The sequence below is a fragment of the Hakea prostrata genome, chromosome 10 (assembly GCF_041222555.1).
Source record: "Hakea prostrata isolate BN-2017 chromosome 10, UWA_Hpros_2, whole genome shotgun sequence".
NCBI lineage: Eukaryota > Viridiplantae > Streptophyta > Magnoliopsida > Proteales > Proteaceae > Hakea > Hakea prostrata.
In genome coordinates this window covers 50,967,589-50,994,960 of record NC_142609.1, presented here as the reverse complement: position 1 = coordinate 50,994,960, position 27,372 = coordinate 50,967,589, and the positions used below count along the sequence as shown (strand labels likewise).

Genomic DNA, 27,372 nt, shown 5'->3' with positions numbered 1-27,372 from the left:
GCAGCCCATGTCATGGTCTTGGGATACTTGTTTAGGTAGTCTGACACTGTCCTTCTATAGGTGGCAACGTCAGTATAAGCTAGAAATCCCATCCTAGGGGATGTGTCATGAATGAATGGACTGTGACCCAGTGATGACAGTTGAACTAGCCCAACTAAGTGTGATGGATAACCATAGATGGAGTCCAGAAATGATACACTTGATCCATCCCCATACCCATGCGCAGACATATTACTGGAAGTAGCAGATGACCCCCCACACCCACATCCAGCAACTCCACCATATGCTCCACTATATCCATATTCATAATCGTCATATGGTGCAGATCCTACGCTCTCCCTGCCACCGTCCTGGGAATGGGAATCAGCAAATGATGATGGTCTCTATATTTGAATCCTCTACCTCTAGGCTCATCCAAGCTCATAGATCCCATTAAGCCTGCCAAGCTGGTCATATCCATCTCACACTAAGACCCATATGACCTCTTATCCTCATGTCCATGGTTGTGTCTGTAACCGTTGTAGCTACATGCACCATGATCTCTATCCTATGTCGCATGCGTGAACTGAGACTCCCCTATAAACACCTCATCCCGGTTAGTACTTCCTCATGTTGAGAACTCAATCCATGCCTAGGCTCAGCTAATGTTCGACAGCCACCACCACCACCATCATCACTCTGGGCCTGGGTAGGTGGCTTGAGTGGCAACCACTGTAAGTCATCCTCAAGATTCGATGCACTGGTGTGTGGCAAGATTGGATAAGCGGGCTATGTATGCATTCTCCTATCTTTGTCCAAGAAGTCATCCACATCAACACCCATCTCCTCTGCAATATACCTACTGGGCTGACCTCCCTCATCCAACAATGACTCACCACTATCCCTTACCCACTCAAATAGGGGGTCCTCTTTATCATCTTCCACCTCACAAATCTAACTCAATCGAGGCATTATAAGTTCCATCCCTTGTTTAATGTGATCCTCTCTGAGTCTCATATTGTAATGCACATAAACAAGATCTTCAGTTCAATGTGCTGACCCTCATGATCACAAAAGTTCTTAAAAATAAAGATAAAAATTACTTTAGGGAAAAATCAAAAAGCAGCACCTACAGGGACATTTAAAGGAAAAATAAAATCATACCTGAAGTGAGTCTTCAGTGTAACTTTCTTTAACCTTGTTTAAGTTCGATACTTCAATTATCACAGAGCTTCCCCTCGAAAATTGAGTCAGCTTCCCATCTAACGGGATTTTTGCAGCTGCATCAGCAACACATTCTATGGAACTTGACCCAGAAATACCAGCAGCAAGAGGACTGCTGGGGGAGGTAGCTCCACCAGATGCTGCAGCAATGCTATTATCAAACAGTGGAACTATAGCCCAAGCAAACGCCTCTCTGTAAGGCATGATTTGAGACCACACTTGAAGTTTCTGTTTCTCTCTCTCGGTCAGCTGCACCTAAAATAGTAATGAAAAGACTGAATCAGAGATCATACAGAATCTTATTCGGACAGGAGAAAACAGTCCAGCATCAGAAGGAAACTAATTTAGTAAAAACAATATTAACTTAACAGGGATCAAATCTGAGCATGTTGACGGGCCAAATTGTTTCTTGAATTATGATGGCAAGTTCAGGCCCCTAGGAAAGAAATTAATTATGTTGATGGAGAAGAAGCCATGTGAGTAGACCATCTTTCACCTTTGTTTGCTTGTGTAGTATTACATCAATTTCTAGACCCACTTAGGAATGTTATATGGAGCAGTTTGAGTTATTTGCATTTTTTTCATGCCTCTTCTCTATGTTTGCAGGAAGGAAAAGCATCACTTACAGACTTGTCCTACAAACTGTGATGCAACCAGGGTCAGCAGGCCCAATAAGGCCCGAGACTTGGGCCCAAAACAGACCCCTGGGCTTGCAACAACCAAGCCTGGCCGAATGCCCTAGGAGGGTATTTTGGTCACTTTTCATGCCCCCCCCCTTTGGAGTGTCCTAGCTCCAGTCAGATTCCCTGCCTCTTAGGGAGTCCAGATTTAATTTATTTAACTGGTTAAACCTTAGTCAAGATAATTGAGAGTCCTACTTAGAGCTGAAGTCCCATTTAGAATAAAATTTAAAGTTAGTCTTTTTGGATTATTACTTGTTATTTTGCAAATTGTTTTTTTTTTACTGGTTCTCATTTATTGAGTTGTATAGGGGATCCTTGTCTACAAAGGATTCCCTAGCTGAGTCAAGTTAAATTTTCAATATTGAGTCAAAGTCTAAGTTCTTTAATGTAAGGCTATATATAGCCCCAACACCTCCTTGTAAAATCAATTGAAGGCTTGGAGTAGTGGGAAGATACCACACGACATGGGCTGAGCATTTTCTGAATTCCAGCATTGTTCTTGGTGATCTCCTCCTTCAACTCAAGTGCAACAGCAGCCTCTTAACCTCAAAGTGCATCCCAGACCCTTCCATTCCAGCCCTCTCCCCCTTCCCTAGGCCAGGCAAGCACCCCCACACCCTTCCTCCTCCATCGCAAGACCTCCCCTCCCCTGCCCCCTTCATTGCAGCCCCCTCCAGCCCCTTCCCTAACCTACCCTGCAGCATCCCTAAGAAACCACCCCAACCCTCCCAAACCCAGCAGCACCCCCTCCCCTACCCTTCTTCCACCCTTCTTGTCTGTCTTGATCTTGCGGCAGCAAAGAAGATAGAGAAAACAGAAAAGAAAAGAAACAAACAAACAAACAAGAAACAAGAAAGGTCAATAAAGAATGATTAAAGCCCAAGATCCTTTCAAGAATTCAAGAAACCTTCCTTAGACCCAACCACAAGCTTCCCTAATCATTCTTGAGTAAGTCTAGGTATCTCCAAAGAACCCATTAACAAAATCCTCATTGCACACTTCCTCTCATAGGATTTTTGGATCTTCCAAAACCCAAGCCCTCCATCCCAACTAGATTTGTTAACACCTTAACTGATCCCAAAACCACCAGCCCCATCTTAATTTTGTAAAACCCTAACTTATCTCAACCCACCAGCCCATCTTATGATTTGTTAAAACCCTAATTACCAATTTAAACCTTGAGCATCCCAAAACCATACCAGACCAACCCATAAATAAAATCCTAACTCTTTGAGAACCCATTTATTTGCTAGTTTCAATTAAAAAAAAGTCTCAGAGGTTAACCCAGTCCCTGGCTTACATCACACCGCCACTGCATTATGATTTGACAAGTTACGTGTGTACTCACATACTTGCTTCAACCAGCCTTTGCCCTGGCTTACATGAAATTTGCACTTGCATTCTACTCTTATCAATTTTATCTCTAATAATTTTCTTATTTGCTGAGCCAATCCCCACCTCCTGAAAAGGTTTCAACTTACTGGTTCTCTGCGTGAATAAATGGAAGGAGTAACACCGCCTTCTTCTGTTGCTGGCTTCTCTAATTGAATCATCAAGCAAACTGATGCAGATGGAGCATCTAATGAGAAAATACAGCATTGCTCAGAAGAAGTTCTACCCTGAAAAGGATAGCAGAGAAATTAAAGTAATCCTCAATATAGTTGAGGGGATGGTCAAATAAAACAATCAGAGATCCATATGAAGAATAGATGTAGAAGCAACATTGTTGCTTAAACAGTAAAAATAATGTTAAGTTTAATGAAGTCTTACATCCTGCATATCAGCTGGTAGCACATGGAAGTAGAAATCCTCAGACAATTTCTCCCGTCTCTCTCTGTTATATAAGCAAATTGTACCATAGAATGGCTCTACAAATAGATGGTCTCAATTTAGCTCCTAAAACAGTCAATTTAACCATTGACTCGTGTATACAAGTATATACTCCACCAAAACAGGAAGATCCAATAGGTGCAACAAACAAATGATTTTACTGAACAAAACTCACCAACCAGTCCTGCTTGAAATGACAACGATATAACCCTCACAGAGATCTTCAAAACACTGACCAAGAAAAGATCATTTAGACACAAAACTAACCAAAAGAAAAGAAAAAATAAATAAAAAGAAAGCACATGAAGAGAGAAATAAAAAGAGAGGCATCAAAGGAACACCTAGCAGAAAAAATCTGAAACTACAGTAAGCACAAAAGGGGTAAAGCTGCAGTTATTTTTTAATTCATCACCAGAGTAGGTGAAAATGACACCTTGAATAAAGCCAACATATACTGAGTTAATTGCATTTTAAGGTATTTTACGCCTCAAAACTGTATTTTATATGTATCACAACATAACAAACACATCCATGCATGTGTATTTTTAGTATGTCATGCTTCTCTCTAATACAATGACTCTTAAAATTATCCCTCGGACATGATATTGTTGTCACGTGAGCTTTATGCATTTCAGGTATACTTTCTCTTACCATAAAAAGAACATGATTGCACTCTCTAGAAACACAGTAGCTATTTCCCAACTCTCTCTCCTTTTTATCAAAGTAGAATGGTAGCCATGTGATGCGAACCGGATCCAAGACAACAACAAGAATAAGCCTTGTCCCAACTAAATGGGGTCGGCTACATGGATTCTTGCCCTCCAATCAGTTATGTTCGAGGTCATGCTAGATACAAGGCCTAAACTATACATATCCTTTCTCACCACTTCTCCTAAGGTTATTTTAGGTCTACCCCTAGCTCTTCTAGCTCCTTCAATATGGATTATATCACTTCTCCGTACAGGGGCATTTATAGGTCTCCGTTGAACGTGACTGTGCCACCTCAAACGACTTTCTCGAAGCTTATCACTTATGGGAGCAACTCCCAAACCAACTCTAATATGATCATTTCTCATCTTATCCATCCTAGTTTTGCCACTCATCCATCTTAGCATTCTCATTTCTGCTACACTGAGTTTATCTATATGATTCTTTTTAATAGCCCAACACTCTGCACCGTACATCATAGCTGGTCGAACAACAGTCCTATAAAATTTTCCTTTAGGCTTTAATGGAATACGCCGATCACATAAGACCCTGGACGCACCTCTCCACTTCATCCACCCTAGTTTAATTCTTTGGGAAACTTCATCTTCTAAATCACCTCGTTTACTTATGATTGAACCTAGGTACCTAAAACAATCATTCTGAGGAATCTCTTTATCGTCAAGTATCACCACCTCATCATCTGCCCGATTATGACTAAAGTTACAAACTAGATATTTTGTCTTCGATCTACTAAGTTTAAAGCCTTTTAATTCCAAAGCTACTCTCCATGATTCTAATTTGGTATTAATCCCCATTTGGATCTCATCAATCAACACAATATCATCTGCAAAAAGCATACACCAGGGGACCACATCTTGAATGTCTTTGGTTAATTCATCCATTACCAATGCAAATAGATATGGGCTTAAAGTTGAACCTTGATGTAGCCCAACTGTTATCGGGAATTCATTACTTTGTCCGCCCACTATTCTAACACTAGTCACCGAACCATCATACATATCCTTAACTATATCTACATATTTACTTGCAACACTTCTTTTCTCTAGTACTTGCCAAATTAATGCTCTAGGGACTCTATCATAAGCTTTTTATAGGTCAATAAATACCATATTAAGGTCTTTCCTACATTCTCTATACCTTTCCATAAGTCTCCTAATTAGGTAAATAGCCTCCGTTGTAGATCTTCCTGGCATAAACCCAAATTGGTTTTCCGTAACTGTAGTTAAGTGTCTCAAACGGGTTTCAATTATTCTCTCCCATAATTTCATCGTATGGCTCATCAATTTAATGCCCCTATAGTTATTACAATTTTGAATATCTCCTTTATTTTTGTAAATTGGAACCACAACGCTTCTCCTCCATTCATCTGGCATTTTCCCTGTAATCTTATTAAACAACTTAGTCAACCAAACTAGTCCATGGGTTCCTAAGCTCTTCCATACTTCAATTGGGATTTCATCAAGACCTTGTGTCTTGCCGAGTTTCATCCTCCTTAAAGCTTCTTTTACTTCGGACATCGAAATTCTACGTATATAAGTTTGAACATTGGTGCCTTGGTGAAAGGAGTAATCGTCCGAATCATAAGTGCTTGAAGAATGCTCATTTAGTAAACTAGAGAAATAAGTTTCCCATCTTTTCTTAATGTCCTCCTCACAAACTAAAACTTTACCATCCCCCTTTTTAATACATCTAACATGGTAAAGATCTCTACTCTTCCTATCCCTCATCTTAGCTATCTTATAATAGATTTTTCCCCTTCCTTCGTGCCCAACTTATTGTATAACTCTTCATACTTCTTTTCCCTTGCTTTTCCCGCAATTTTCTTAGCTTCATTTCTATCCAACCTATACCTTTGAAGATCCTCAACATCATTAGTTCTTTGCCATGTCCGGATCCAAGACCACCCAAAGAAGGCCTAGAGAGGTTAGCAGCATCCTGCAGTCCTGCCACAGGGGCATTTTGGGTACCCCTAACCCCACCCAACTCAATCAAGCCTAAATCAGAATTTTGTTAACAATCGAACTCTATTTTTATTTTTTTATTTGAGTTAGTCCTTGTTATGAAAGAGTGCTACTCTAGTTAGAAGTCCTAATTAGAGAAGGATTCCTTTTATTGGATCCAGTATGTTACTAGAATCCTAAATCTACTTTTGTTTTTGAATTTGGTCGAGTTCAAGACAAGTTATTGAAGAGTTCCTGTCATGTTAGGAGTACCAATTAGTAAAGGATTCTCCTGGTTACAGTCTGCTTCTTACAAGGAGTCTGTATCTACATTTATTTTGCAATTAAGAAAATCTGAGGGTAAGTTATGATAGAGAACTTGTTTGAATGTGAGTCTTTAGTCCAAGTAGAGTCCTAATTACAATCACCTCATAAGTTTGAGTCCTAGTGTGAGCTCTTTCATGTAAGGCTATAAATAAAGCCTCTCTAATTTGTCAAGGCACTTTTGATTGATGAATAAAATTTGACATTTCAAAGGTGCCAAGAGAGGAGTTGTGGGTTTCCCTAGATCAAAGACACCTCCCCTCCCCCCTAACCCTCTTGGCCCCTCTCTCTCTCTCCTCCCCCCCCCCTTTCCTTTTACTTGCAGCAACCAGAAAACAGAAATACAGAAGAAAAGAAAGAAAGCAAGAAGAAAGGAAAGAAAAGAAGAAGAAAAAAGGAAAGCAAGCAAGAGATAGAAAAGAACCTTTTTGCCTTTCCAATATCCAACCCATATTGATCCAAATTAATTATCCTTTTTTTCTACAAATCCTAGAATAATCTTAGACATCCAAGATCATCCCATCTCTTTGTGGAGCCTCAAATTTAATCCCCATCCATCCCATATTAATTTTGGGTATCTCAAACCATCCCTTCGGTGACTTTGTCAACAATCCATATCAATCCAAACCTGTCTCTAGGGCCTTCCATAAATTTTTGAGAGATCCACAAACATCCCATAATATTTTTACACATTTACTGGAAGATTCTGGGCAACCCTCAATTAGGGAATCAATTCAAGAAACCCTATCCCTAAAATTGGGCTTTACATCATTGCAGCAACCCCTCCCCATCCCCAAACCCTAATACTCCCATTCCAATCCCATCATGAAACCTCTTTCCCCTCCCCTCCCCTAACTTTCGATCATAACCATAGTCCTACCAAAACACACCCCCCACCCCCGAAAAAAAAAAAAAACACACACACACACACAACTAGGAAGACTGAATCCCTTCCGCTTCCCCTGAACCCTAAGCCCCATATCCTTTTTCTTATTTTTGGACTTTTTCTAAGACCTAAAATTCAACGTCAGATATATGGGAATCTAACCACTAGATCTGTCCCAAACTTTAGGAGTGCCACACCCCCAACCCTAGTGACCTTCCCTCGCAAATTCAGCCAATTGGACCAACCAAACCCTAGTTTAATCCCTAATTCCTTTGCTGCCCTAAATTCCTAAAAACCCTAGAAACCCTAACCATATTTTCAACCCTAGCTTTCAAACTCTTCATCCAAAACCCTAGTTCCTATCAAACCCTAAATTCCAACCCTAACTTTAGAACTCAAATCTGAAATTAATTTACAGCAAGGTTTTGAGACTGAATTTCAGCCAACCCTAATCTCTAGCCTTATCCGAACCTAGCCTTCCTCTCTTCCCAACCCTAGATCCCAAATTCCAGCCCTAACCCTACAACCACAGGTTATTAAACTCTAGTTTATTACCAGCTCACCTAATTAAGATCCAGCGGGCTTGCATCAATTACCAAACCCTAGACCTTTGATTCACATCACCATCATTAGGGTTATTGCCCTACACCTAAAGCCTAGCCACCGCCACCCCTCTCCTTAGTCTCCGCATTACCTTTCAAGCTTTCACCTACTTTTTCTTCCCCCCTAGACCTTTCTCTCTCCATTTTTCTTCTATAGACGCCCTATCTAGACTACTAGGGGCCTTCCTTTACTGAGCTCTCAGATCTCCTAAAATAACAATCTTGAGAGACTCAGCAATGAAAACTCGACTTTCTCTCGAAGTTTGAGATCAATTTTTCAGAGTTTTGGGGCAGAAAAACCCTTTTCATGGTTTTAAGGCTTGGGTCGAAACTTTCAGGGCTTTGTTTCCCCCATTCAACCTTTAAATTGGTAAGTTTTGTTGTTTCTTTGATCTCTTCAAGCCTCTTTTAGAGATCTACACTCTTCTTCAACCTAAAACCATGAATAATGAAAGGAAAATATTTGCATCTACCGCAAGAAGAAGTCACAATCACTATACTATGTTTTCTATATTTCTCGCTAGCTCCACCCGATTGGATGGAAGCAATTGATGTGAGCCAAACTCAGGGCTACGCTAAGGGCCGAAACAAGGCAATGGTAGCCCAGCACCCTAGGGCTCTATAGGAGATTGTACAAGAATCATAATTGTCACGGCAACAAGTCGGTTTAGGCTAGTTAAGGCAATGAGTCGACGAGGCGCCCTCTGAGGTGCTTTTGAGGTGGTTGAGGCGTTTTAAGTGAATTTTAGTGTACATCTCATTCACTGATGGAACTCTAATTCATTATAAATCTATCATATCTTATATAATAAAAATAAAAAAAAAAATTAATATTAGCCTACCTCAAGTCACCCAACATACTACAAACCACACATAGTAGGTCATAACCAAAAAGTCGCGGGAAGAAAGGAAGAGAAGAAGTCGCATGTCACTCGCCGCTGCTTGCCGGAGTGTTGTCGCAGGAATGGAAGAGAAGAAGAGAAGAAGAGAGGAAGAGAGAGTGTGAGACTCGAGTCAAGAATTTATTCTCTTTCGATTTTTTTTTTTTTTAACATTTGATCACGTAGCATCATTATAAATATGCATATAGGTTCAAACAATAGATACTTTACAATTAGAATCTAATAAGTAATTCAATATATGCCTTCGATTTGGCATTTTTCATGTGATCTAAAAAAGAAAAAAAAAAAGTGGGCACCTTAGGCAATGCCTAGGCGATGCCTCATACCCCAAGGAGGTCACCTTATTGCTTGAAAATAAGGCAATGCCGATTTGAGGGGCTCGAAGGCACCCTGGAAGCCTAGGCGACGCCTTAACAACTATGACAAGAATAGGGGCAATTTAGTAATTTTGCTTGTTTCAGTTGAAGTCAAACTAGGGTTTGTTGGATCTACTATGTTAGCAGAATCCCAAAACTACTTCTGTTTTTTAATTTGGTTTAGTTTGGACATGCTATTGACGAATCCCAGTTAGGTTAGGCATCCCAATTAGAAAGGAATTCACTTTGTTACAGTTCAGTTTTTACAAGGAGTCTAGATCTACTCTTAATTTGTAATTTGGGCCATCCTAGGAGAAGTCATGACAGAGTCCTTTACTCCTTGCTTTATGAGAGTCCCAAGTCTAGTCAGAGTCCAACTTTGAGTCACCTTCTAATATTGAGTCCTAATGTGATTACACTCATGTGAGGCTATGAATAAAGCCTCTTTAGCTCGTAAAGCACTGACTTGATGATTAATAAAAAGAGTCGAAGGTGCAACAAACGGAACCCTAAGGAGGGGAACTTGCAGCTGCTGTTGTGTTCATAAATTCTGCAATTTGAAGTTCTTCAAGTCCCCATTCCCTTCTTCAAGTAAGTACAAACAGAACCCCACCCCAGCCCCTACACTTTTCCCTTCTTCTCTCTAACAGGCTCTCTAGTTCCCTTCCCCTTTGCCTGTGGCAATCCATGCCCCATCCCCAAACTCTAATTCTTCAAATCCAACCCCTTTCCCTATCGCAAGCCTCCCTACCCACTTCCCAAAACCCTGTGGCAGCTCCATCTCACCTCCCCTACCACTATTCCCTCACCCCCTTCATTCCCAGCACCTCCTTTCTAGTTCTCCTCTTTTTTTCCTTCTGTTCTCCCTTGCAGCAGCATGGGATTTCCACAAATTCAAAACCTAATTTTTCCGTCTTCTTTTCAACTCCTAACCTTAGTCCTCCCTACACATCACCTAATTCTGACCCTCTTTAGGAATCCAACTCCCCTCCCCTTTCCCTAGCTTCAATCCCAAGTACAGCCCTTTCCCTTCACTCTAAACCCTAGGAAAACCTAAACTTCATCTTCTTCACCAAACCATAGAAACCCTAACCCTCTTTTGATCTTATTTTTCAAACCCCTCTTACAAAACCTAAACCCCTTAAGAATCATCTTCCCCTTCCCCTACTCTACCTTTGACCCTAGTCTTAACCCAAGCTACTTTGCAGAAACCCTAGGACAATATAAACCCTAATTTCTAATAACCCTTAATACCTTAAAACCCTAAAACCAGAAATTCAGTTATGAACTCTAAATTACAGCAACGTTTTGAATTGAAATTCTTCAAACCCTAAAGCCCTAGCCCTATGCAAATCCTTGCCAACTCTTCTAAACACCCTAGAATCTTCAATTCATCCCTATTCCCATAACCGCAGGGTATTCAAACCCTAGTTTTACTGCTGGTTGAATTGAATAAGATCCTCAGGGTAAACCCTGGATTTGGGGCTTGCATCAATTACTAAACCCTAGATCCTTGGTTCACATCAGCAACAATCTATTATAACCCTAGATTGAATAGGATCAACTAGGAGCCAGTTCTTCCAATATCTCAATCAGAACCAACAAGAACTCAGAAATTAGATGATTACTTCTAGGAATAGGACTGAAGGGTACCATGGTAACTTCAGTAAATTGGCTGGTCAGATAGCAACCAGGTTCGAATGGTTTTGTTAGGAGGATAGGAGGATGATATGGTCCAAAAGGGATGAAGATCCAACACTTCCCCGGTTGCATTTTCTGACATCGCCGCAGTTTGCTTGTCCATCTAATGTAGTACTGTATTTGAATGATCAAAACAGTAGCCAAATAGGACCTTTTACAGGGAATCAAGTTCAAATTTGATGGACTTCAGGTGAAATAAAGTTTAGATGGGAACGAGGGCTGAAACTAGAATGGTATTATAACGAGCTGAATAGATCTTCAAATAGGGACAGAACTATAATGAAGAAAGTGACAATAACAATGTAACATGTAACATCTGGGCTTCACACCGCAAGGTGGATCGATTGGATCGAACACCAACCTACCTTGATCAAACACAAGGGTTCTCCAAAAAGGAAGAATGTTAGCAAATAATTTGATTTCAATTCATAAGTTGTCTCTTCACCTCTTACATAAGTCTCTTTATATAGCATTCTAAAGAGACATAAACACTAATGGTAACATCCAACCACTAGCTAACCCCACCTACCTATTAATAACTCAACTACTACCTACCTCTTTAACAAAGGAAAACTCCTTTGACAATGAGTTCTTTTATTTCCAAACCACAGCCCCTTTTATTGACTTTTTAAAATATAGACTTGGGCTTAGTTCAAAATAGTGGGCTGATATTCTCCCACTAAAGTAATCCAAGCCCATGAAACCATGGGCTCATTTTATCCCACTACAATAGTCCTAGCCCATGCAAGCCATTGGCTATTTTGGATCATATCCTTAGGCTTTGATGGGCTTGACCATTGGGCTTTTCTCTTCCTTGTATATGCTGCCAATTCTGCAAAACCATCTAGTTAAACTTGCATTAAGTTAAGTCATTGTTAGAGGGTGATTTTTTTTTTTTTTGGGGGGTGCAATAAGATAAGGAAATCTAGCACCAACTCGAGAGAGGTGGTTTTCTTATTTGAATAGGATTAGTTTCCTATTTAGTTTTGTAACAAAAGTCTGTTTTATAAATAAAGGATTAAGGATATAGGAGGCTTACACAATTGAGTAAGGCCTCCTAGGATCTTCCCTGATTTTTTTCTTCCTATTCTTCTCGCCTTTTCTGTATCTTCTCATTTACTACCTGATATTCATGGTATCAGAGCTTTAGGTCCTTCTATTCCTTTCGATTTCAAAGCCTTTTATTTGTTCAAACAAGTCCGTGAGATACTTGGAGAGCCATCATAGCTAATTTGTGGGAGCCATCATAGCTAGTTTGAAGAATCAATGAGGTAATAAGTTTTCAAACTTCTATTTTTGGAGTTTATGATTGAAGGACTTGTTGCTCAACCCCTGGTCCTGGATTCTCGAAAGCATAGTGTCCTGATTTTGCTCGTTACAAAGGTGTTTTTCTTGGGAGAGTTTTGCAAGAATTCTGCCCAGATTTATTCTCTACTGTTTTGAGGGTTTTTTGTTGACCAAGAAATTGTGATAGTACTCCGTGGGTTGATTGGTTCAAAAGTTGCATTGTTTTTGGAGATTATTATGATTCTAAGTAGTTTAGGAGCAAACCTAAGATAACCTTCTATGCATAATTTAAACCTTGTATCTAGTATGGTCTCAAATAGAGCTGATTGGAAGGGAAGAACTCATATACCCAACCCATTTAGTTGGGATGGGACAAGGCTTGTCAGTGTTGTTATTGTTGAATTCTGATTCTAAGTAGTTTAGGGGCAAACCTAAGATAGTAAGAGAACTAGTGAGAAAGGATATGCATAGCTTAAGCCTTGCATCTAGTATAGCCTCAAATAGAGCTGATTGGAAGGCATGACTTCATGTAGCCGACCCCATTTAGTTGGGACTTGGGACAACACTTCTTGTTGTTGTTATTAATGTATTCTGATTCTAAGTAGTTACTGTGACTGAAATTTAGCTGGTTAAATCCAGCTTTGTGTGGCAGAATCTATATTTCGCTCCTTAACGTTATTTCAGGTTCTGCAATCATAGTATGAATGATTTACTGCTCTTATGTACTGCTGAAGGAATATAGTCACATCTGTTATAAGTTCAATGATCGTTTATGTTAGAATTGCAAGGGCAGATTTTCTTTGAGTGGCATTGATATGTCTTGGGTCAGTGGTTGGAGAGCAGTAATACACACACAATGGCAGAAGCTAAGACTGAAACTAAAAGAACAATGACTGAGGTTTTGTCCTCCTCTCAGTCTTACTGAACATTAACTTGAAGGGGCTACTAATTTCCACCCGTGGAGGAAAATTATTAGGGTAGTAATTATAGGAAGGGCAACAAGAAGCCTGATGCCACAGACCCTAATTGGGAAAAGAGTGATGCCCATATCTTAGGACAAATGCTGAATTATATGGGAAACGTATGTGGATCTTGGCGAAACTTGAATAATGGTTTAATGATATTGAAATCATAGAAGAAATTTCGTCCGAAATTTCGACCAAAATACCTGCATTTTTAAAAACCAAAACAAAATTCCAATTATTTTGGAAAAGTTATAGGTTTCAACCGAAATTTCAGAGATTTCGACCATTTCAACATTCCAACTTGTTTTTCCTTAGTTTTTGTTGATTTCTATCTCATTTTCACCTAATTTTCACAGTTCATTTGCCTTCAAGCACCTCTTTTGCTCATCTTTTGCCTCCAGACACATCTTAAGCCACAACAGCTACAAAGGAAACTTTGGCAGCAATAGAATGTGAAGCATGAGCCATACCCAACAATTCCAAACTTCCATTTTTTTATTTTGGTTTTGTTCATGCCTAAAAGGATCTTGTATTGCCTTGAAACTAATATATGTTTAGCCTAGGACTATGATCTATGATTGTGTTTTGTTAAACTTTTTTTTATTATTTGCTACCATTTTTTTCATTTTCTGATTTTAATAATTATTTTCTAAATTATGTATTTTGAAAAATACAAATGCATATATGATATATGGGCTTCAACTTAATATATGTGAGACAACATCACTTGATCTAGTTGGTCATTTTATTTTGTTGACTTGTTGTATACATAACCATTCTATCAAACAGTTCATGTATGCTGATGATTCTATGCCTGTATGGCACAAGTTTGTACTTGTCGGAATCAGTCATTTGTTAGTATACTTGAATGAAAAATTTTCAGTGGGTTTTTTTTGGCAAAATATTAATTCCATTATGTTTATTATGCTTTAAATAGTAGGAGGCAAGAAATCAAATGAAATGGACGTATAAGGCCCAAACCTAGGGTAAAAATTTCAAAAAAAATCATATGTTTCGACCAAAATTTTCGATCGAAACCCAAAAAATTCGCCCTTTTCTTGGGTCAAAATCCTAGTTTCGACAGAAATTTGTTCCTTGGTTGAAATTAATATATGTTGAACATCGTGAGCCAAATCTACAAAGTCAAGGCATTGAAATTATACTTTCAGTGTCTTCTATTTTTTTATTTTTTTTATTTAGAAAGAAATCTATCTTCTAACATATACCTGGTAGACCCATATGAAGAAGACCTTATTCTGGATTGGGTGACGGTTAAGCCACTTTCAGATCAACCTAGAGGTAGGCCTAGCCCCATTATAGCTAACGAGGTTCGTATTGATGTCGATGAGTTCACGGCTGATGACAGTCAAATCCATGCGTATAATGCATCAGTTGTACCATCCCAAGCTACAAGTGGAGCTGCTTTTGATGATGATGAGTGGCCCATTTCCTCATGTGGTGCTTGTGGTGATGGGACAGGGGTATGGAGTTAAAGCTCTACCTTCAAGTCAGACAAATGGTCTGGAAGAGACTTAGACTCATGGTGGTATTAGTGGGGATGATACTACCAATGGAGATGATGATGGTGGAAGTGGTGGGGAGTCTAGGGACTATGATGGACTTCAAAAAGTGGTTCCACTACAAGATACACAATACTCCATCAGATTCACTGAGGAAACACATTATACACATGTCGCATAAGATGAAGACCATGGCGGACTTTCCCCCAGGCTATGGCCCCCTCATCCACAAGGACTAGGGGTTACTTAAGAGGGCTTGTGGCCAATTCAAACCGGGTAGACATACTCATAGAATGGATATTGATACCTTACATGGCTCTGTCAATGGATTGAGTATTTGCAAGAGCATACCAAATCGAGAGGCATTGGTGTTGCCCCATCTTCAGGCGATGATGGTAGTTCATCAATAGCAACCTCAGAGCAGAGTGCATCATACTCCAATACATATGCCAGTTAATTGGGACAGGGAAGCATATATGCCTGCTCATCTTATCCTAGTCTTGAATATGGCTCCCACTCACAAACAAATATATGGCAATACTGGATTGTCGTTTGTTGATGAGATATTCTCCTACCCTACACCAACCAGCAAGATTGTCAAAGCAACGAAGCGTCCAAGGCGATAGAGGGCTTCTAAGGCACTAAAGTGACAAAGCACCAATAAAGCAATAACTAAGCGGTCAAAGCATTCTAGTGTTAATTTTTTTATATTTGACAGCCACCTTATTTATACATGCTCCTAGCGGCTACCATGTGTTTCATACAGTGTGGATCGACAACTAACAATCTTAGTGCATCACAATTTGGTGACTGATATCCTAGGATGTGTTAGCTTCAGTATGTTCACAATGCAACATACAGGTCAATTGTGTGAAATTATAATCATTTTTTCTCAAAGTTTATGAGTTATGACGTGGGATTCGTATCACATAATCAAAGCTCAATGCATGTCAACTACGATGGACTTACAATCGGGTTGACCAAGGCTGACATAGTATTTTATACTAGTCTAAAGGAACTTTTTTGGTTTTTTATTTTCTATGATCCTACAAAGTTGTCATGTAGACTCTTACTTGCCAATTGCACTTAGAAGGGCCAATTTGATACAGTAGTATTTGGTACAAAATCAGTACCATACCAAATACATTTACCTCACACTATTACCCATGGTAGAAGATCTCATGAGCTAGATCTCGCCACCTTGAAAAACCAAAATCTCAACCATCTCAGCAAGATTTCGGTCGAGATATGTCATTTTTTATGCGTCAACTCGGTAGCCCATCTTGGTGGGTTTTAGGGTCCCAATTGGGCTAAACTTCGTACTTAGCCTATTTAAGGCCTTTTGAACACGCTAGTGCCCTTGGATTTGTGAGAAAACAACCCCGAGTATGATTTCTAAGTCTACCCATAGTGTGAAACCGAAATGTTGTAGGATTAGGGAATGCAAGGTTATATAACATGTAATATAGAACCTTTAATGCATATAAATGAAAAGCAAGTGTATCAAATACATCAAATAACTTAAATGTCATCAAGATTCCATCCATATGAATATTACAATCTTGACTTTCGAGAATAGAATGATAAAATTATACAACCATTAAAAGTTCTATATAAGGCATTAACACATAAATTCATAAAACAAGCAGAGAATGATTAATCTTCCTTTGATGTTGTAGATGTGCTAAGAGTAGTTGCAAGTGAAAATCCAACTGAAATCCGCAAAAAAATGGGGCAAAAATTAAGAGTTCCAGTGAGATATGGCGAGATCTGGGGCAAGATCTTAAGCGAGATATCACATTTTGCATAACTCGATCTCTATCTCGTCTTGGTTTATGAAAAACCAAGATATCTCACGAAATCTCCCACCATGCTACTACCGTACCAAGTAATAAATGGTACATGTTTTCCATACCATTACCATTCGATATTTATTTAGTATAAAACAACCACATGATTTGGTATAGTATCGGTATGTGGTTCATTGTATGATTATGTCCATACCATTACCATATATCAAAAGTACAAATATATCATCGTACCATATTTACTCGGTAAGGTAAAAGTGGCATGATTTCGGTTTCAATGTTGGTTAAGGTTAACGGTAGATGGTGTAAATAGACACCATCTTGAGTTGCATTTGAGATTTGACACTTTGACGTAAGTGCTTGTGTTTATGCATTATGTATATCTCAACAAAAATTCCTTATCATTTATGTGGATTCATATTCAATAATATTTGAATGTCTGAAAATACATTAGTTCCGACTGCATACAAGCGAAAACAGTGTGAAGCCAAAAGACCATCGTTAGTTGTTCTTCAATCAAACTAAACATCGATATGTGTTTATAGGCCTTAGATTAAACTGTTCAAAAAGAATCAAACCTAAAAACAAGAACCACTGAAATCTGACAGACTTTATACCAGATTTAAGCGAGATTTCAACACAGACCTCAATAGTGGCAAAATACCGAGATGAGACAAGATCTTGAATCATGGTGACAACCACCTAGACCATACACAAACTGAGCCCCCCCCCCCCTTCCCCGAAAAGAAAAACACTTGGACTACCAATAAGACCCAAAACCTGCCTGGAAACATAGTGAACAACGTCTTTACAACTATGAAACCAAAAAAATACAAAATTCGGAAGATGCACGAAGAGTCTATGTATAACTTACCCTCAAGGTGCAAATTCGCCAAAATCAGGGGTTTTGCCACCCAGGGAACTACCAAAACCCAAAATTTTGGAATTTTTTCATTCAGATTTAGACCTTTTTATAGCAAGAGTAAAGACTGCTGCGAGATTTCGGTGAAATTTCACGAGACTAACAACTTTTCGATTTTGTCTGTGATTTCGTCGAAACACCAAAATTTCAGCAAGTTTCGGAAAAATTTCTTACCATGCTTACCCTTAACAAGAATGCCTAAAATCCACACATGCAACAGAATTTTGAATGGATCCTGCCATCCTGGTTAAGGTCAGACAACATGCCATGACTAAAGCTATTCTCCAAATAGGATCTAGTTCAATCACAAATCTTGGACTATGCAAAGTGCTCATGTATAACCCAGCTTAAATCCGGGTTGTCTATATGCAACCTGGTCGGTTCAAACCGTTATATGTAAAGTATATTGGTGACAAAAAGTGTACATAAGTTTAAAAAGTATAATATACAAAATATGCTATTGTCAAAATTTGAACTCAAAACTTAAATAAAGGAAGCTGCAATAACCTAATACCTTAAATATTCACAAATAACTAAGCTGATACTTCAAACTCACACAAATTGGGTTGACCTATGGCTATGAACCTATCAAATGTGCCCAACCTACCCAAGAATTTCAGACACCATAACTCTTTCCAGAGCCTGTTATAAAAGAACCGGAAGAAACGGGTCAATCAGAATTCGCCGAACTAGAGGTTTAGGGAAAGAAAGATCTATGATCAATCATAGTTCATCTTATTGGCTTTATCATGCACTGATTTCTGGCCTTTAAAATGATCATCGCCAACAATCAGTTGGATGTCTCAAAATTTGGGGTGTATTATAAGGAAGAAAATGCAAAAGAATCCTAAATAAAGTCAATCCCTTGATAAAGCCCCTGGTTTAAACTCAAACAAGGAGAAAACATATGTTGGACTTTGGTGAGCATCTAAACTTAATCTCTGCATTCACATGATCATTCTCACAACCTTCAGGTTAAATAAAAAAATAAAAAAAGAAGAAGAAGATAAATTAATAAAAATAATACATACGAACTTCCTCAAAAAAACTCATTAGCAAGCAGAACTGTCTGGTATAAAAATAACCGAGCATGATTTATCAAACCTGCTATGCTGTTGCGGATGTGTTTCGGGAGTCCTTTGACCAAATATCAATGACCTCTCATTTTCCCATTCAAAAGCTGGTTCATATGCATATAACGGAGATTCACCAAAGTGCTGCAAAAACATTTCCACATTGAAAAATAAGGAAAGTTTCAAGTAAATTGATGCAAATTGGAGACGGAAAACATTAAAATACAAAATTAAGAATAGAAAGAGGATATAGTATTATGGCACAAGAGACTTAAAAAATAAATAAATACAAATACAAGTGTTTTTATTCATACAACATTCAACAATATCTGAGAAGAGTATGCCAAATGTGCCAACCTCCGATGATTGCCTTCCTGAGGTACTAGGTATGTCATCATCAACAGCATCATCAACCTTGGAATGCCTTATGCTGGCAAGACGCATTTCTACAGCCAGAATAAGCAAATAAAAGAAAATCTTACGTATATGTGACAAGAGGATTACATAGTTTTCATTTTCTGATAGAGGATATCAGTGATAGGTATACGTGACAAGAAGATTACATAGTTTTCATTTTCTGACAGAGGCTCTCAGTGATTGCAACTCCCAGTACATTCAGAGAAAGGTCTACATTCAACCACAACTAATGCAGAAAAACGAGATTTAATTTGAAATTTCAGATTTTCACCTCAATTTAATTTCTGTCAAAAATTAAATATTTTAGTGAAACTCCGGTCCGCTTTGATAATGCGAGTTTGATAGTCTTTGTTCAGATTTCCGTCTAAATCAAAATACTTCACAAAATCTCCGTCATTTCAAATGAAATTTTGAAAAATTTTCAGAAAACCTCCAATAATACTCATGTGAAAAAATGGCCATAAGCCCCAAGACAAGAGCCTTTTCCAAAATCAGGTTAAGCCTTTTTCTTTAGATGAATGTTTACAAGTAAAGTACTCCAATTCAGTGGCTTCCTCACCTGTTTCTATGTCAGTATCAGGGCCTTCAAATATCTGACTTTGAAAAGAGATGGGTGCAATACTTTCATAGTGCCCATACTTGTTTTCATCCTTCACCCAATCAGCTTTATAGCATTGAACCAGTTCATTCAAATGAGGCCACTGCTCCAAATTTTCATTTAGCTGAACAGAAAAACAAATAAAGAAGTCAGCAATTTAAAAAATATCGTTGTCATCATGCAAAATGGTAACTTTCGATAAGAATGACACCATCACAAAGGTGAAACACGGACTGCCGACACATACATGATAGGAGGGTTGTAAGCTTTGGAAACTTATCCCCAACAAAAAGAGATGCTGGCACCTCCATGAAGTTCAGCAGAACTTTTAGCTTATAGTGATATAGGATATAGAAATATGTTCACTCAGGCTTTGATCCCCTTCTTAGGAGAAAGACATTCTCCAGTTGATGATTTGTTAATGCCCTTAGAAAGCATAATTGTCAAGGCATTGCCTAGACGTCCTGAGTGGTTTCCCATGATGTTGGACGGTCACCACTTAATTAACGGCACAAAAGAGGCACCTTGGCTGGTAAGATATTGCCTGCGCATAACCTTGGGTGCATTGGATGCTTAACCTGCCCAGTCCACCATTTTATTACCATTTTGCCTCTCTTTTTTCAATTAGTTATCTAAATATTATAAATGTAATGTTATTATTGGTTGATTTACAGAATACTAATGTGGGAGGGTAGGGAAATTTGATATTTTGGCTTTTAAACTTTAAACTTTGGACTTGTGAGATGCTTTATGACTTTGATGTTGATGATTTTATTCACATTATGATGATAGGATACACTTAATTATTGACCCATTTTTTTATAAAGATTGCAAACGTTTAATACTTACATGCTAGGAATAAATTATACAAGTTTTAGTATGATATTTGGACCAAATATAATAATTACATTTGGAAAAATCAACACTAGGACACCTTAACCCCCTACGCAGCGCCTTGTGGCCACCTAATTGCCAAGCGCTTAGGAAGACCCTCAAACGCTTTGGTCGCAATTTGTCGCCTTGGCGTCATCACAGCTAAGTTTAAAAGGCAAGGAAAAAGCATATCAGTCGTTAAGCTGTAAATATATGAAAATGTAGCCCATTTTTAATATTGTTATGTGCCCAATAAGGCCCAATAGTTATGGGTGCTAGTGCGAAATAGCCTAGTATGGGATAGGTTAAAAGGCTTGAGTCAACTCATTCCATTAGCTTCGGAGCTTTTGGTGCATCAGTCACCTGCCTATAGTTGCTATCAAAGCTAATACCACGTCAAGGGTTCGAATCCCGGTAAGGGTTACCCAAGAGAAGGCCTACTAGAGTACAGTGAAAGTTGCCAAGAAAGGGCTACCTACCACCCGGGGAAAAAAAGAGGGAGCAAAGCCAGCTTCTTGGAGAATGCTACCTACGCCGAAGTGTGACCTGCCTAGAGGGGAGCCATCAACGACAACAACTGCAGAAGCATGGAGGTATGTTCTATGCCTAATGGGGCACAATCTGGTATATGGACAATAGATTGGCAGGAAATAGGTTAAAGTGCTTAACTCAACTCATTCCATCAGCTTTGTACATTGGTCAACTACCCATATAACTCAGTGCTAGACGATCATTAGTGGCACAGATAGAAGCTCTCTTTTGTATCTTCCAAAACAAATAAAATGGTTGGCCAACTTCAGATCTCAGCATCTGTTAGACAAGGTAGTTGAGCAATGAATGCCATTACTTTTAGAGAGATGATGTCAAAAGAAGTAGACATGAGATAGTATTTAAATTTCCAAGATAGATATGGTGAAGGAAGTCTTCCTTCACCACGCGTGGAGGGAAATTCAGTACTATAGAAATTGTCACAATAGGTAATGGCAATACAATTTAGAATGGATGTATATGTTGAAGCAGTGCTTGTTGGTTCTTGGTGATAGCTATGTGTTCCAGGGACCAAGCCTAACCTCGCTTTACTAATTTGTAGAGTGCAGGATGGTGTGCCTTAGCTTTCTTGGTTGGTCATCTTGACCTTCCATTAGTGACTGCAACCATAGAAAAAAATTCGAGGGAAACTCAAGTTTCAACTAGGTGAAAATGGGAAACCTAGGTGGGAAACTGGAAAATTTCGAGGAAACTTAAGACTTTTTTGGGCAAGTTTCGACAGGTTTTAGGGAGTATTTTAAGGTGGAAGTCTGCATTAAATTAGAGTATAAAGAACACATTGGCTGTAGTTTACTAAAAGAGTCAATGTACTGTCATTCAATGTACATAACATCAATGTAGAGTTGTCCGAAAAGTACACTATAAATTTTACTACTTAAGTACGTAACATTCAATATATAATTTCTAACTTCAAAACATCAAATACAAAGTAACTAACAATAAAAGGAAAGTACAACTTAGTGCCAAGAGGAGTGCCAACAGTGGATCCATCCTATGAGCTAAGTAGTACTATGCCTGTAACATCCTCTCCTCCAACCAACGAACATAGACATCCCATGACCTTTTATGCCTATAGTTGTCAAGGTAATCGACAACTCTAACTTTATAAGTCTGGTCATCAACATGCTTAAGATAACTAGTCTGAGGGAATACACAATTTGGATAGAGAAGTCTTGATGGAGGGGGTATTTGGGAAAAATGAAAGAAACAAAAAACTGAAAATTTGGGAAAGCTACAAAACTTGCAGGAAAAAGTCCCAAGTTTCCACAAAATTTCCCATGTTTCCACGAAATTTCCCAAGTTTTCACGTAATTTCCCATGTTTCCCACGAAATTTGGGAATTTTTTTCTCTCATGAATCAGCTGGTCCAGCTAGGTTGAAAGAGGTTTCGACAAAATTTCGACTGTTTCGATTGAAACTTGGGATTTTTTTTTGGTCCCCAAGTTTTTCGTTTTGAGGTTCCCAAAATGGGAATTTCAGTGTAAATTTCGCAAGTTTCGACAGAATTTTGTTATATGACTGCAACTGACATGTTCACACATCACCCAACCCAGTCAAAGATAACATCTTTAGAGTTAGGGTTCTATGTTTTGCAAATTTAATCATGCAAACCCTAAGTACTCATCATTTAACTGAAATTCTATTGGTGTTGCGACTGCGACTCTGACTTCCCTGTCCTCTGTAAACCTTGCTTCTCAGGGGACGTGATGCTGAGGTACCTTACACTGCTTTGCAAGAAGATTCCGCCATTCACTTCGAAGATGCCGCTGACAAAGCTCTTGCCACAAGGCCATCGCAAAGCAAGGTCTCCCTCAATCCTGCCATTCTCGACAACCTAGGTGTAGCTCTAAACCAACTTTCACCCTTACCTGCTTCGGAAAAGTACCCTGAACCCTTACCACCTTTAGTTGCTACTACTGTGACGCCTCACCGCCATCCCTCTGCTTTGAATAAGAAACCGAACAAGGGTTTGGCTCTCTCTCTCTCTCACCCCACCCCTACTTCCCTAAGCCTTTCTACTGCCCTCAGTGACAGTGGGGTGGGCCCACACCTGCCTCCACCTTCACCCTCTTCTCCCAAAACCCACGTTAGGCCTCCGCTTATTGGGCCTGCCCACCCAAGCCCACTAACCCATTTAAATCCTTCAGACCTTTTAAATCTCTCAAAACCTCTTAAACCTTCCTGGCCCATCCCTTCAACCAGCTTCTAAGCCCAGAAAAAAGTCCAACCCTCTCCCACCTCACTATCACTATGAACCTTCTCACCATTCCCCCCCCCCTTAGCCCATGGAAGCTTCGCCATCTTTAGCCCAGAATCCCCTAAACCATCCTCTCCCTACCCCTTCGTCTGATGCCATATCCTCTGAATCCCCCTTGATGACCTCATTGTTGACCCACTTTATCCTAACTCTCCCAATTCTAAATCCTCCATTGACCTAAACTTGTTTGAAACCCCTTCCTCCCTTCACTCCCCTCTGTGTGAGGTGTCCCTGCTATCCCCAGCCTAATTTGCCCTCTCCTCTTCCTCTCCCCGCGACCCATAATGCCCCTTGCAAACCTCAACTCTAGCCATGTCCATGTCCAATATTCTCATTTGGAATGTGAGGGGGTTAAATGCCCTTTATAAGCATGCTGATGTGAAGTCCACCATTCATGAATCCAAAGCTTCTTTTTGTGCCCTCATTGAAACCCATATTCACAATGAAAATGCTCAACGGATTGCCAAATCTCTTGCCCCTTCTTGGTCTTTTATCTCCAATTCTAATCTTGCCCCTAACAGCCGCATATGGATCCTTTGGGACCCTTTCAAGTTTCAAGTTTCTCTCCTTGCTTCTTCCCCCCCCAATTCATGCACCTTAGGCTCGTCCCTACCTCCTTGTCCTCCCATTTCTTCTTCACCATTGTATACAGCTTTAACCGGCCCTCCGAGCGCTCTCCCCTTTGGGAGGACCTTCACTCCTTAGCTCTTACCACCGTGGGATCGCCTTGGGGCATTGGGGGCGATTTCAACATTGTTCGTTTTTCGCATGAGAGGGTTGGTGACCTTCCAGACTAGGCGGCTGTAGAAGACTTCAATTCTTGCCTCGAAGATACGGGACTCTTTGATCTTCGCTGGTCTGGTCATTTACTCACTTGGCAGAACCGGAGGATTGGAGAAGCGCGTATCGCATCCAAGCTAGATCGTCTTCTTGCCAATGAGGATTGACTCACTAATTTTCCTGCTTCTCATTTCTCTCCTCCCTGTCTCTCCGACCATTCCCCCTGCATTCTCCATGTCCTCGACCTTCCCTCCTCTAGTCCCAAGCCTTTCAAATTCTTTGATATGTGGACCTCTAGTCCTTCTTTCCTCCCCATGGTTATGGAGGCTTGGAATCAACCGACCCACTGTAACTCTCTCCCTCTCATTGCCCTGGCCTGCAAGCTTAGAAATACCAAGCTCACCCTTCGATCCTAGAACTCCTCCACTTTCGGTACTATCACCTCCTAAGTCTCCTCCTTCCGTTCCGACCTTTCTAGAATCCAGGTCCTTCTCAATAGGGATCCCACGAACCCCTCCCTCGCGAGGATGAGCATGTTTTATCCCATGCCCTAGCTACTCTCTCTTCCCAGGAGGAAAGTTTCCTTCGGCAAAAAGCTAGAATCAAATGGCTCGAGCTTGGGGACGCTAACACTGCCTACTTCCACCGCTCCCTCAAAGGTCGGTTGAACTTCAACTCCATCCCTTGACTGCTATCTAGGAATGGGACTTGGATCACTGATCTTCCCAGTATCAAGAATGAAGTTGTCTCCTTCTTTTCCAGCCTTCTCTCCCCAGCCTCTCTCCCTCCTAGGCCCCCGCTTCCCCCCTCTCTCATTAGTAAGTTTGTCTCACCCTCGGATCTAGATTCCCTCCGCTTCATCCCCTTCTCTGAGGAGATTCTCCTTACCATCCGTTCCCACAAGCCTAATCGTGCCCTTGGCCCTGATGGTTTTAGCATGGGTTTCTTCCTTTCAATCTGGGACTTCATAATTCATGATCTAGTCCATGCTATTAGGAGCTTCTTCCTTAATCCCTCCCAACTTTCCTCCATCAACCAAACCTTTCTATGTCTCATCCCCAAGAAGCCTGGTGCCTCCTCTCTCTCTGATTTCCGCCCTATCTCCCTCTGCAATGTCATCTACAAATCCATCTCAAAAATCCTAGCCAACCGAATCAAGAAGGTTATTCCATCTCCTGTGAGCTCTAACCAATTTGCTTTCATCTCGGGCAGCAGTGTCTCGGATAATATTCTCCTTTGCGCGAAAATTGTCCAAGGCTTCGACAAAGTTTCCCACTCCCCTACTACTCTTTTGAAAGTGGATCTTCATAAGGCTTTTGACTCTATCCGTTGGGATTTCATTAGTGAGGTCCTCTCTGCTATGAGATTCCCTCCGGCCTTTATTCACTGGATTGATTTGCATTTCCACCCCCTTCTTCTCGATCATCACCAATGGCTCCCCAACGGGTTACTTCCCTTCTAGGGTTGGGATCCGCCAAGGTTGCCCCCCTCTCCCCCGCCTTTTCTCCCTAGGTCTGGAGGCCTCTCCCATATCCTCCCAATCAAATACTGACCAGCTCCTCATCTCCCACATTCCCAAATGCAAATCCATTAACCTCACCCATCTTGCATTCGCGGATGATCTCATGATCTTTTCCAAAGCTGACCATCAATCTATATCCCCCATCCTTTCCTCTCTCTCCTCCTTTGAATCTCTCTCTAGTCTCCGTGTCAACCTCAATAAATCCACTCTCTTTCTCTCTGGAGTCTCGGATGTCATCAGAGCCTCTCTTTTGCAAGCTGCAGCTCTCAAGCTTTAGCCCTAGATCCTTCCCTGTTACATACCTCGGCCTCCCTCTCATCCCTGGTAGACTCACCAGGCACCATTGCTCCCCCATGCTTGATCACATAAGGAAAAAGCTGCAACTTTGGAAAGGAAAGCTTTTGTCCTTTGCTGGCGAGTTGTGCTTATTCAATCTGTCCTCTAATCTTCTTACCTTTACTGGAGTGGCATCTTTTCTATTCTCAAATCCATTATTCATTCCATGGAGTCTCTTTTCTGTGCTTTCCTTTGGAAAGATCAAGAAGCCTCTAGATTCCTTCATCCCATTTCTTGGGCTGCGATTTGCCATCCCAAATCTGAGGGTGGTCTGGGTTTTCGTCCCATTCTCGACGTTAATTTGGCCTTCCTTAAGCTCATTTGGAAGATTGCCTCCAAGCATGACTCCATTTGGGTTTCCTGGGTCTACTCCTACCTTCTCAAACATGACTCCATTTGGACAGTTTCTTGCCCCTCTAATCCCTCCTGGATTTGGAGGAAGATCCTTCTCCTTCGCCCTTGTGCTCTATCTGCCATCTCTGTCCAAATCTCGAATGGATCCTCTACCCTTTTCTGGCTTGATCCCTAGCATCCGTTGGGCATTCTCTTCACCCTGTTTGGCCCCCGCACTGTCTATGAGACCCACATCCCCAAATCTACCACCCTTGACAGCTTCATCTCCAATGGAACTTGGGCCCCTCTCCCCCACCCCAACTTCACACATGTTTGGAATGCTCTCCCGCCCCCCCATCCACAACTTTCCTCAAGATACCACCATTTGGACGCCATTGCCCTCAAAATCTTTCACCATCTCCTCCGCCTGGAACCTCTTCCGCTCCCCTCATCCCCATATCCCCTGGTCCCACTTGGTTCGGTTCAAAGGTCTCATCCCCCATCATTCCCTTACCCTTTAGAGAGCCCTCAACCTTGCTCTCCCCACCCAATCATTCCTCATTAGCCGCCATATTTCCGCTAACCCTAGTTGCTCTAGTTCAGAGAACATCGACCACCTATTTTTCACCTGCCCTTTGGGACAGAGCCCTTGCCTCCATTTGACGTCGCTCGAGACGCTCTCATGGGTTTGATCGTGATTGGACATGGATCTTGAGGAATTTTGCCAGCAACTCTATTTGCGATCGCCTTGGCAAGCTTGTCTTTGGTGCCTCCATTCATCACATCTGGTGGGAGCGTAACCATAGGAGATGGACTTCCAAATCTCGATCATTAGACCTGATTTGGAAAGCCATCTATTCAGATGTATCTTCTAGATTGCTATCTCTCCCCCACCCCTTGTTGCCGACAACCCCAAAAATAGGTTAATTGTTAGTTTCTGGGGCCTTAGCTGTTCCTTCATCCCCTCTTGAACTTG

At 40.5% G+C, this 27,372-nt stretch overlaps 1 protein-coding gene across 11 annotated transcripts in view; it reads right to left on the bottom strand.

Moving 5' to 3' along the window:
• Positions 1–27,372, bottom strand: part of SPK1 (guanyl-nucleotide exchange factor) — a 133,746-nt gene that overhangs the window by 87,942 nt on the left and 18,432 nt on the right. For all 11 annotated transcript variants that reach the window (XM_089136410.1, XM_089136407.1, XM_089136406.1 and 8 more), the window contains 7 exons: positions 19,708–19,870; positions 19,089–19,177; positions 18,763–18,875; positions 3,892–3,947; positions 3,657–3,754; positions 3,368–3,505; positions 1,144–1,458 (listed from right to left, as the gene is read on the bottom strand). In XM_089136410.1, the coding sequence (XP_088992536.1) occupies positions 1,144–1,458; positions 3,368–3,505; positions 3,657–3,754; positions 3,892–3,947; positions 18,763–18,875; positions 19,089–19,177; positions 19,708–19,870 (972 nt within the window). The remainder of the gene's footprint in view (positions 1–1,143; positions 1,459–3,367; positions 3,506–3,656; positions 3,755–3,891; positions 3,948–18,762; positions 18,876–19,088; positions 19,178–19,707; positions 19,871–27,372) is intronic.